Source organism: Artemia sp. Qi Xiang Cuo, chromosome 1, assembly GCF_049724085.1.
Source record: "Artemia sp. Qi Xiang Cuo chromosome 1, ASM4972408v1, whole genome shotgun sequence".
Lineage (NCBI taxonomy): Eukaryota > Metazoa > Arthropoda > Branchiopoda > Anostraca > Artemiidae > Artemia > Artemia sp. Qi Xiang Cuo.
The window spans coordinates 64,476,118-64,488,837 of record NC_142794.1 but is presented as its reverse complement, the minus strand read 5'-3'; the positions used below and the strand labels follow the sequence as shown (position 1 = coordinate 64,488,837).

The following is a 12,720-nucleotide window of genomic DNA, read 5'->3' as shown; positions in this document are numbered from 1 at the left end:
TTAGAGTTCTAGTTTAGTTTAGATATAGTTAAGCGTCTGGAGTTTTACCTTCGAGACTTAGCTTAGAGTTTTAGTTTAGTTTAGTTTTAGTTAAGAGTTTAGAGTTTTAGCTTAGAGTATTAGCCTAGAGTTTTAGTTGGAGTTGAAGTTTAGTTATAGTTAAAAGTTTAGCCTAGAGTCGTAGTTTAGAGTATTTGTTAGAGTTCTAGTTTAGTTTACTCAGCAGTTTAGAATTTTATCATAGAATCATATCCTAGAGTTTTTGTTGAAGTTTTAGTTTAGTTTAGTTTTAGTTAAGAGTTTAGAGTTTTTTAGCTTAGAGTCCTAGCTTAGAGTTTTTGTTAGAGTTCTAGTTTAGTTTACTTTTAGTTAAGAGTTTGATGTTTTACCTTAGAGTTATAGCTCAGAGTTTTAGTTAGAGTTCTAGTTTAGTTTAGTTTTAGTTAAGAGTTTAGAATTTTAGCTTAGAGTCTTAGCTTAGAGTTTTTGTTAGAGTTCGAGTTTAGCTTAGTTTTAGTTAAGAGTTTAGAGTTTTTAGCTTATAGTCTTAGCTTAGAGTTTTTGTTGAAGATCTAGTTTAGTTTAGTTTTAGTTAAGAGTTTATAGTTTTAGCTTAGAGTCTTATCTTAGATTTTTTGTTAGAGTTTTAGTTTAGTTTAGTTTTAGTTAAGAGTTTTGAGTTTTACCTTAAAGTCTTAGATTAGAGTTTTAGTTAGGGTTGAAGTTTCGTTTAGTTTAGTTATAGTTAAGATTTTATAGTTTTAGCTTAGAGTATTATCTTAGAGTTTTAGTTATAGTTATTGTTTATTTTAGTTTTAATTAAGAGTTATATCTTAGAGGTTTAGTCTAGAGTCTTAGCTTAGAGATTTAGTTAGATTTGAAGTTTAGTCCAAACTATCATAACCACAAAATTACACAATATTGCATAGAAAAACAAAAACTATAGGTTAAATTAGGTTAGGTTAGAGATTAGGTTTCTCCACGTTTAAGTTAGGTTAGATTAGGTTAGCTTATCACGAGCGCTCATGATAAGCTAACCTAATCTAACCTAACTTAAACGTGGTGAAACTTAAATCTTAACTAAAACTAAACTAAACTAGAACTCTAACAAAAACTCTAAGCTAAGACTCTAAGCTAAAATTCTAAACTCATAACTAAAACTAAACTAAACTAGAACTCTAACTAAATGTCTAAGCTATGACTCCAAGGTAAAAAACCAAACTCTTAACTAAAACTAAACTAAACTAGAACTCTAACAAAAACTCTAAGCTAAGACTCTAAGTTAAAAACTTCAAACTCTTAAATAAAAATAAAATAAACTAAAACTCTAAGCTAAGTCTTTAATTTAAAACTCCAAACTCTTAACTATATCTAAAATAAACTAGAACTCTAACAAAAACTCTAAGCTAAGACTCTAAGCTAAAACTCTAAACTCTTTACTATTACTAAACTAAACTTCAACTCTAACAAAAACTATAAGCTAAGACTCTAAGCTAAAACTCTAAACTATTTACTAAAACTAAACTAAACTAAAAATTAAACAAAAACTCTAAGCTAAGACTCTAAGCTAAAAACTCTAAACTCTTAACTAAAAATAAAATAAACTAGAACTCTAACAAAAACTTTAAGCTAAGACTCTAAGCTAAAAAACTCTAAACTCTTCACTAAAACTAAACTAGAACTCTAAATAAAACTCTAAACTAAGACTCTAAGGTAAAACACCAAACTCTTAACTAAAACTAAACTAAACTAGTACTCTAACAAAAACTCTAAGCTAAGACTCTAAGCTAAAAACTCTAAACTCTTAACTAAAACTAAACTAAACTAAAACTATGCTAAGTCTCTAAGGTAAAACTCCAAACTCTTAACTATATGTAAACTAAACTAGAACTCAAAACTAAAATAAACTATAACTCTAACAAAACTCTAAGCTAAGACTCTAAGCTAAAATTCTAAACTCTTAACTAAAACTAAACTAAACTATAAATCCAACTAAAACTCTAAGCTAAGACTCTAAGCTAAAAAACTGTAAACTCTAAACTAAAATTATACCAGACTAGAACTCTAACTGAAACTAAAAGTTAAAACATAAAATTCTTAACTAAAATTAAACTAAACTTCAACTCTAAAAAAAACTCTAAGATAAGACTCTAAGCTAAAACTCTAAACTATTAACTAAAACTAAACTAAACTAGAACTTCAACAAAAACTCTAAGCTAAAAACTCTAAACTCTTAACTAAAACTTAACCAAACTATAACTTTAAGTAAAACTCTAAGCTATGACTATAAGCTAAAACTATAAATTCTTAACTGTAACTAAAACTAAACTAAACTAGAACTCTAACTAAAACTCTAAGCTAAGACCCTATGGTAAACTCTAAACTCTTAACTAAAACTAAACTAAACAAGAACTCTAACTGAAACTCAAAGGTAAAAAATCAAACTCTTAAATAAAATTAAACTAAACTATAACTCTAACAAAAAAAAACCCTCTAAACTCTTAACTAAAACTAAACTTCAACTCTAACAAAAACTCTAAGCTCTAAACTAAAACTAAACTATACTAGAACTTCAACATAAACTCTAAGCTAAGACTCTAAGCTAAAATTACTAAACTATTAACTAAAACTAAAATAAACTAGAACTCTAACAAAAACTCTAAGCTGAGACTCTAAGCTAAAACTCTAAACTCTTAAGTAAAAGTAAACTAAACTAGAACTCTAAGCTAAGACTCTAAGTTAAAACACCGAACTCTTAACTAAAACTAAACTAAACTAGAACTCTAACTGAAACTAAAAGGTAAAACATCAAACTCTTTACTAAAATTAAACTAAACTAAAACTCTAACAAAAAAATCTAAGATAATACTCTAAGCTAAAACTCGAAACTATTAACTAAAACTAAGCCAAACTAAAACTTTAAGTAAAAATCTAAGCTATGACTCTAAGCTAAAACTCTAAATTCTTAACTGTAACTAAACTAAACTTCAACTCTAACTAAAACTCTATGCTATGACTCTAAGGTAAAACTCTAAACTCTTAACTAAAAATAAACTAAACTATAAATATAACAAAAACTCTGAGCTAACACTCTAAGCTAAAACTCTAAATTATTAACTAAAACTAAAACAAACTACAACTTCAATTAAAACTATATGATATTACTAAAAGATAAATCTATAAACTCTGAACTGTAACAGAGTTAAACTCAACTAGAAAACTGAATAAAACTCCAAGCTAGTATTCTAAGATAAAATCTTTAAACGCTAAACTAAAACTAAACTAGAAATCTAACAAAATCTCTAAGCAAAAAAAAACTCAAAACTCTTAACTAAAACTAAACCAAACTAAAACTTTAAGCTAAGACTCTAAGCTAAAAACTCTAAACTGTTAACTAAAAGTAAACTAAACTAGAACTCTAACTGAAACTCAACGTTAAAACATCAAATTATTAACTAAAATTAAACTAAACTTCAACTCTAACAAAAACTCTAAGCTAAGACTCTAAGCTAAAACTCGAAACTCTTAACTAAAACTTAACCAAGCTACAACTTTAAGTAAAATTATAAGCTATGACTCTAAGCTAAAACTCTAAATTCTGAACTGTAACTAAACTAAACTAAATTAGAATTCTGAATAAAACTCTAAGCTACGACTATAAGGTAAAAACTCTTAACTCTTAACTAAAAATAAAGTAAACTAGAACACTAACAAAAATTCTAAGCTAAGACTCGAAGCTAAAAAAAAAACTCTAAACTTTTAACTAAAACTAAACCAAACTAAAACTTTAAGCTAAGACTCCAAGCTAAAAAATCTAAACTCTTAACTAAAACTAAACTAAACTACAACTCTAACAAAACCTGTAATCTAATAGTCTAAGCTAAAAAAAAACCTCTAGACTTTTAACTAAAACTAAACCAAACTAAAACTTTAAGCTAAGTCTCTAAGGTAAAACTTCAAACTCTTACCTTTAACTAAATTGTGGGTGAAAAGGATGGGTATTTCAATTTTTAAAATGGGTTTAGGACGGTCACTATGAAAAGAACTTGTTCTGAAACGTCTTTTGAAGATTATTTATTTGTATGGAACATTCACAACGCAGTAAGGCAAACAATTGGGTCAAAGACATCAGTTCTTCAGCTTGTAAAATTGGTTTAGGGTGGACCGTATGAAAAGAACTTGTTGTGAAATGCCTTTTGAAATTTATTGCTTGATGTTTGAGTATTCAAAAAGCTATAAAGTAAAGTTGTGGGTGTAAAGGATGGGTACTTCAATTTGTAAAATGGGTTTAGGAGGGATATTAAGAAAAGAACTTGTTCTGAAATGCCATTGAAAAGTATTGCTTGGTGTTGGAGCATTGAAAAATCAGTAGTAAAGTTGTGGGTGAAAAGGATGGGTACTTCAACTTGTAAAATGGGTTTAGGATGGACATTAAGAAAATAACCTGTTCTGAAAAGATATAATAAAGCCATAAAAAAGTATTAAAAAATAGGGGCTCATGGGCCTTAGGGGCACCGGGGGTCCTTTGGGGGTCTGGGGGGACCTTTAGGGCCGGGTGACCCTTTGGGAGCCCTGAGGACCTTTGGGGACTGGGAGAAGGCATTTGGGGACCCGGGGCGGGCCTTTGGGGGGCTGGGGAGGGCCTGGGGGGGTCTGGGGGGGCACTTGAGGGCTGATAGGTCCTTTGGGAGCCCGGTGGACCTTTGGGGACCGGGTGAGGGCCTTTGGGGGTCCGGGGGCCCTTTGGGAGCCCGGTGGTCTTTTGGGAGTCCGGTGGGCCTTTGGGGGACCGGGGAGGGCCTTTGGGGGTCTGGGGAGGGCCTTTGGGAGCCTGAGGGCCCTTTGGGAGCTTGGGGGACCTTTGAGTACCGGGGGCTTCCTTCGGGGTTGGGGTAAGGGGATTGGAACCCTTTGGGGTTGGGGTAGGGGGATTGGAACCCTTTGGGGTTGGGGTAGGGGACCTCACGACACTGTTAAAATACAACTTGTGTATTATAACGACCACAGAGTTTCACCCTTAAATTCTCTTCTAAAATCATCTTTTAATTCATCTTTTAAAATGTCTCTGACTGTTTCGCCGAAATAATTCCATAAAATAGCTAAAATGGCTTCGCCCAAATAATCCCTAAACGTAATTTCAGCGTGTTCCTTTTGTTTGGAATCTCTGCGCTGACACATTTCAAATTACTAAGAAACCTGATTCCCGCGCTAAAACAATTCATCGCTAAGATCTAAACATTTGCTCGGAGACAGTTCTCTTTAGAAACAACAAATTAATTCCCCTTCCATGTCAATCAATCAATCATGACATCATCTGTCATGTGTGATCTAAACTTTGCCCCGGAAACATTCTCTTGGTAGAACTCCAAAGACATTAATTAACTTGACGTCATCTGTCAGACATTAATTAACTTCCCCGGAGACAATTTGATTAATGACTCAATAATCCATGAAAGTGAGAAAGTTCCTGTTTTTCAAATTCTCACTGCCAAAAACCATAAAAACAGACATGAAAGTGAGAAAGATCCTGTTTTTCGAATTATCACTGACAAAAACCATAAAAACAGACATAAAAGCGAGAAAGTTCCTGTTTTTCAAATTCTCACTGACAAAAACCATAAAAACAGACATAAAAGTGACAAAGTTCCTGTTTTTTCATTCTCACTGACAAAAACCATAAACCACGTGCTTCTATGCCCATATATGGTGTGCTGACACGACCTCCTGAGGCATCTCTACTAAGACAGCATTAATTCATATGTCGACGAAGATATTTGATAACACTGAAATTATCCTGTTTTCCACATTATTTTCCTAGTTTCTAAAGTGTGTTCGATAGGATACATAGATGCTCAGGAAAATACATAGTGTATTTATTTGGCGCGGGGGGGGGGGAATTCAAAAAGCAGTAAAGAGATTTATTAAGGATAAATTTTATGGCTATTTTTGCTTCAGGATCATGATACTATATTGGGTGAATTATTCATGTATTTTTTGTTTCTTAGCATGTAATTTCACACTTCAACTCTTTATACCTTATTAATTTGAAAAATTTTTCCCACAAAATAAGTTTTTCAAAAAAAGTAAAGAACTCCATTCAACAAAAAATTAGCAAAAATAAAATCAACTAATCTACCAAGCGTGAAACTACCACAAATCAGCATCGATAAATAAGTTAAACCCAAAACGAACAGAAATTACAATAATTAACCGAGTCAAACTCAAATCGAGCAGAAATTAACATAGTTGGGCGCAAAACCCCGATGCCTTCCCTAGGCCAGAACAAAGTTTGCACTTTACTGAAAAAATATAAATGTTTTTACTTTTATAACTTTAATAAATCAAATAATATTAACATTTTGATTACCGTACTAAATATCATTATATGTGTATTAAACTGACAATGCAAATTCATTTGTATTTTTTCAGTAAAGTGCAAATTTTGTTTTGGCCTTGGGAAGGCATAGGGGTTTTTGCGCCCAACTTATGTTAATTTCTGTTCTTTTTTAGTTTGACTCGCTTAATTACCGTAATTTCTGTTCGTTTTGGGTTTCATTTATTTATCGATGCTGATTTGTGGTAGTTTCACGCTTGGTAGATTATTTGATTTTATTTTTGCTCATTTTTTATTTAATGGAGTTCTTTACTTTTCTTTGAAAAACTGATTTTGTTGAAAAAGTTTTTTAAATTAATTTCGGTTCGCTTTATATTGACATAGTCTTTTCAGGGAAAAAGAAAATAATACTTTAAATCTTTTTGTTTTTTAAGACTTTATAGCCTGGCCTGCTATTTGTATGCTGGAGAAAAATTTTCAGCAATTTTTAACAACATACACCCTTTTTGAAATTCTGGACACAATTAGTGCTGTTTAATTTAGTTTCATAACTCCTCTAGTTGACCTGAAATGGAAAAATTGATACCATTCGCAAAAAAATCTGTTTACTTTCTTTGATAGCTTGAATTCATTTACGCTACTTTGATTTCGCTAAATTTTAAGAGCATAAATAGGTGGGTGGGAGTGGGTGGTCGGTATTGGAAGGGGGATTAGTTGCCCTCAAATAACTTTCGACTATTAAAAAGGGCATCATCCCTTTCTATTTTCAATCGAATGAGCCCATTTCGGTGTTCCCACGACAACTCCTTCGATACGAAGTTCCCCGGTCTAAACAACAACAACAACAAAAAATAATACATTATACCCACTTCGATCTTTACTACAAAAATGTCAAGCCTTCCAATCACTTTCGAGTATTAAAAAGGACACTAGGCCTTTCGATTTCCAATTGAATGAGCCCTTTTGGAAACGACAACGCCGTGTATAAACACCTTATATGCCCCTAGGGCATAAATTACATCCCTTGCCCTAAGGTCATTTAGGGTGGTTGTCATCCTCTAAGACCGAATTTCTGTTAGGGGAAATGGTGGGCGTGAGAGGGGGGTTAGTCTCCTGCCAATCACTTTCGACTATTAAAAAGGGCAAAAGCCACTCCAATTTCCAATTGAATAAGCGCTTTTCGAAGTTTCTACGACAACTTCTTCGATACGAAGTGCCCTGCTCTAAAGGAACAAATTAATAAATAATACCTTGTGCCAACATCGTTCTTATATGCCCCAGGGCATAACTTAAAACTCTTGCCCTGAGGGTTCTGGGGGAGTGTCGTTCTCTTTACTTAGTGCCGTTTCTTGTCTCGTTCCGAGTGTCCCCCTTCTTTACTTAGGCAGCGCGATCCTGCTGCCTATGATCTATACAACCACTGTCTATTTAAACCTTATATTCCCTCAGGGCATAACTTACAACCCTTGCACTGAGGGCTCTGAGGGGGCTATCATCCTAAAAGACCTAATTTCTAGAACGTTCAACTACGTTGAACAAGGTGGATATCTCAAAATTTTGATTGGATGTGTTTTGGAAAACGGTGGGTGTGAGAGTTGCGTTAGTCGCTATCCAATCACTTTCAACTATCAAAAAAGGCACTAGTCCTTTCAATTTCCAATTGAATGAGCCCTTTTGAAGTTTCTACGACAATGCTTTCAATAAAACTTTATATGCCACAGGGCATAACTTACAACCCTTGCCCTGAGGGCTGTGGGGGGAGGGGCTGTCATCCTTAAAGACCTAATTTCCAAAACTTTCAACTACGTTGAATAAAATGGTTATCTAAAAATTTTGATTGGTTTTTTTTTGGGGAAAAGGGGGGCGTAAGAGGGAGGTTAGTTGCCCTCAAATCACTTTCGACTATTAAAAAGGGTACTAACCCTTTGAATTTCAAATCGAATGAGCCCTTTTTCAAGTTTCTAAGACAAAGATTTCAATAAAAACCTTATATGCCCCCAGGGCATAACTTAAAAGCCTTGCTCTGAGGGTTGTGGTGGATTGTTCTCCTCAGAAATATAATTTTTATCTGAAAATCAACTCGGCTTAACAAAACGGCTATCTAAAAATTTTTATTGGATGTGTTTGGTGGAATGATGGGCGTGGGGGGGGTTGGGGCTATTTGGCAACCAATCACTTTCGACAATTAGAAAGGGCACTAGAAGTCTCAATTTCCAATCGAATGAGTCCCTTTTGAAATTTCTACGACGACCCCTTCCATATGTAGTGCCCTGCTCTAAAGAAAATAAAAAATAGTACACTGTGCCAACATCGTTCTTATATGCCCTCAGGGCATAACTTAAAACCCTTGCCCCGAGGGTTGGGGGGAGTGTCCTCCTCAAAAACATATTTTCTATCTGGAAATCAACTACGCTGAACAAAATGGCTATCTCAAAATTTTGATTGGATGTGTTTGGGGGAATGATGGGCGTGGGGGGGGGGGGGCTAGTTGCTATCCAATCACTTTCGACTATTAAAAAGGGCACTAGAAGCCTCAATTTCCAATCGAATGAGTCCCTTTTGAAGTTTCTATGACGACCCCTTCCATATGAAGTGCCCAGCTCTAAGGAAAAAAAAAATAATAAATAGTACATTGTGCCAACATCGTTCTTAAATGCCCGCAGGGCATAACTTAAAACCCTTGCCCCGAGGGTTGTGGCGGAGTGTCCTCCTCAAAAACACATTTTCCATCTGGAAATCAACTACGCTGAACAAAATGGCTATCTCAAAATTTTGATTGGATGTATTTGGGGGAATGATGGGCGTGGGGGGGGCTAGTTGCCCTCCAATCACTATTAAAAAGGGCACTAGCCACTCCAATTTCCAATCGAATGAACCCTTTTCGAAGTTTTTACGATGACTCCTTCGATACGAAGTGCCCGGTTGAAAAAAAAACACATTGTGCCCACATCGTTCTTTACTTAGGCAGCACTAGCGCACTGCGTATGATATTCGTTTTTCTTGTTTTCTTCTTAGTAACGCATCGTCGGGAGCAACGGTTTTGGTGTGCTACTGATTGATATTGTTTGCGGTTTACTTAAGTAAACTATTACCAATGCTACATAAGAAATTAAGAGAAAAAATGTTACAGTTTCGACATTTCGGGGGACAGAGACCTGAAGCCTCTTCCTTTACGCATGCGCTTGTGACGGGATTACCAGTAAAGTAAAGAAAGCTCCTTTTTTTCGAAAATGACTCAAGATACACAATGCACAGTTTTCATAAAAATAACCTTTACGCAGTGGAAGTTGAAGCCACAGGTTGTATTAAATTGTCTGTATAATAATAACAAATATTGAGGCTTCAAAATTATAACTTTTCAATTTCCTCAGATTATGATTCAATTATTTTTTACGCACTCAGATTTGACATTGTCACAAAATTATGAGTTCCCCGTATTAATTTTTCCCTTAAGTTGTCATAAAAGGAGATGTCTAGAAAACCCAGGATACACCAAGTGGCAACTTACGTGAGGAAGCAAGTCTGGCTACTGAAATTGTGGCTTCAATTCAAGCAGCAGGGGTTTTGGTAATGATTAAGGTTCCTCAGAAACTAGTATCGAAATTATTCAACACTATGATTGAATTGAAATAGTACTAGTTAAGTCTTCTTTTTTGTTACTCTTTTAATATCCTATAGGGGGGGGGGGTTGTGACAGTGCATTGGATAAAGCCAGGGTCGGAAACAATCGGTATTGAGGTTCAATCTTGCGTGTTGAAAGGAAGTGTTTAAATGTTGCCTGACGAAATGACTGGGGAATTTTTTTAAAAGTTTAAAAAAAATATGGGTTTTGGAAGTTCAATCCTCCTACCCCATGAATCCTCATGCCCCTCTTCTTCCCTAAAGGGCTGAATTTTCCGTCTATGTCTAAAAATTAAACCTGTTTTATTTGGTTTCAGAACTGGATTGCGTCAAATCCGAAGTATAGTGGTCTAATTAATCCAGCGGGAAAGTTTTCCACTCGCAAATATGCGAGTGGAAAACCTCAATGGAAACCCATGAATCATCATGCCCCTCCCCAAAGGGCTGACTTTTCCGTCTATGTCTAAAAACTAAACCTGTTTTATTGGTTTCAGGACTGGATTGCGTCAAATCCGAAGTATAGTGGTCTAATTAATCCAGTGGGAAAGTTTTCCACTCGAAAATATGCCGAATCCGCCTTATTGTCAGGGTAAGTCTAACTTTATTGCTTGTATTTTTTTTTCTTTTTTTCCAATTAAGAAATTTTTTACTTCCTGTGAAAATGATGTTACATGCCTTTGCCAACACGACTGTTGAAATAAAAGGGGCTGTAACAATCCAGTTCTCCTTACTGAACGGTGTGAAACAGGCTACTACGCAGTTAAATGAGCAGGGCCTAGGGGTTTTGCGTTAAATTTTGTATGATTTTTTGGTTCATTTTGTTGTTATATTTTATTACCCCCCACCCAAAAAAAGAAACAACAACTAACTCCTCCTTACCCACTTGGCGTAGCAAATAGGATATTCCAAAAATCACTTTTGGAATACCCTAAACACTAGATGTGAGTATCACAATAGGAAGATTAACACATTTCATAAATTTGAATTATTAATACGTTTTGCTTATTTATATTGAGTGTAAATTTGTATTATCAATTAATTAATCAATACGTTTGCTGTGCACGGTGTCTGGAATTGCAATGTAACTAATAATCTAAATCACTGTTGAGATAGGCTGTATCTTAATTATTAAGCTTTAATATGATATAGCAAAAGACTTTTGCAGTTGACAAACAACTGATTTTAGTCATTTTAGCTGTGAGTCTGCATTCATGCTAAGACACATAATTTCCCTTCGAGAAAAAATTGATAAAACTATGGAACTGAAATATCAATGCTAAGCGCCAAACTTTCTAATCAAATGTCGTCACGCTATGGCACTGTTCAAATAAAACTTATTCTTACCTTGATTATCAATCAATCAATCAATCCATTAATTCAACCTATAAATTTACGACAAAAACAATTCAACGTAGAATCCACCATAAGATTCTATGGCCAGGAAAAAAAAACAGGGGAAAAACAGAAATGACACAAATACTATAAACACAGACACACAGAGACACACACAGACACACGCATACACACACAGACATACACAGACACACACAGACTCACATAGACGCACACAGACACACACAGACACACACACATACAGACACACACACAGACACAGACACATACAGATACACAGACACACACACAGAGACACACACACACAACTATAAGGTTATTAACATAAGTCAAAAACAGAAACGGTCCAAGAACAGAGCCTTGAGGAACACCAAACTCAACTTCAGAAGAAAAGCGGGAAAGAGAATCTACGGAGATATTTCTACCTGACAAATAGGAATCAAACCAACCATGAGCCTGTCCTCTTACACCATTGTGTGATAGCTTATGCAACAGAATCTCATGAGTTAAAGAGTCGAAAGCCTTACAGACATCTAGGAATATAGCAGCAGGAATCAAACCAGAGTCAAGCGCGATGTGGAGAAAATTTAAAAGAGTTACACACGCATGCTCTGTTGAATTTTTAGCTCGGAAGCCAAACTGAAAATCATGAAAAAATCTTTTAGCCACTTGAAAAGCAAGTAGACGGGAAAGCATGGTCTTTTCAAAAATTTTGCTAAAAACAGACAGCAAAGATGTAGGACGATAATTGGCTGAATCATTTCTTGGTCCACCTTTATATAGAACAATTACTCTAGCTCGCTTAAGAGAACTTGGGAAAATCCCATTTTCAAAAGAAAGATTTATAAGCTTCGTCAATTGAGAAATAATTGAAAGAAGAATGAAACTAAATACCAAAGTTGTATTACAGTCAGGGCCAGACGACGAAGAACCTGACTGAAATACCTGACTGAAGAAGCAGTAGTTTTCCCAATATTGGCAAAATATGATGTAAATGCTTCTTGAGCAGATGGAACAGCCTCAACAACCACATATCCAACTACAAGACTTGGAGGGATGGAAGGAGCCGGAGAAGAAAGTTTGAGGACGGAATTGATCCCTTGCCAAGTTTTTCGAATATCTTTCCCACAACCCGAGAATTTTTTGGAATAATAAAGGAATTTTGCCTTCCGGCATAAAGAATTAAAAACCTTCCTGTAGAGTTTGAATTGCAGAAGACGTGCAGCATTCAAAGATGGTTTTGCTGACTTAAAAGTTTTCCAAATATTATTTTGTCTTCTCCAACTCTTTAGAAGACCAGGGGTCATCCATGAGTTAAGAGGAATAAATCTTTCTTACCTTAAAGTAGAGGGGGACTTAGCATATAGATTAAAAATGGATTCTTTCACTAACTCATAGAAGGACTCAAACTT

General features: G+C 34.8%; 2 protein-coding genes across 5 annotated transcripts in view; both read left to right on the top strand.

The window, feature by feature from the left end:
• LOC148956594 (protein white-like) overlaps nucleotides 1-12,720 on the top strand; it is a 502,792-nt gene that overhangs the window by 293,545 nt on the left and 196,527 nt on the right. The gene's annotated exons all lie outside the window — the stretch shown is intronic.
• Nucleotides 1-12,720, top strand: part of LOC148956595 (peroxisomal targeting signal 1 receptor-like) — a 251,485-nt gene that overhangs the window by 204,707 nt on the left and 34,058 nt on the right. For both annotated transcript variants that reach the window (XM_089086042.1, XM_089086035.1), the window contains exon 4: nucleotides 10,450-10,544. In XM_089086042.1, coding sequence (XP_088942168.1) covers nucleotides 10,450-10,544 — 95 coding nt within the window. The remainder of the gene's footprint in view (nucleotides 1-10,449; nucleotides 10,545-12,720) is intronic.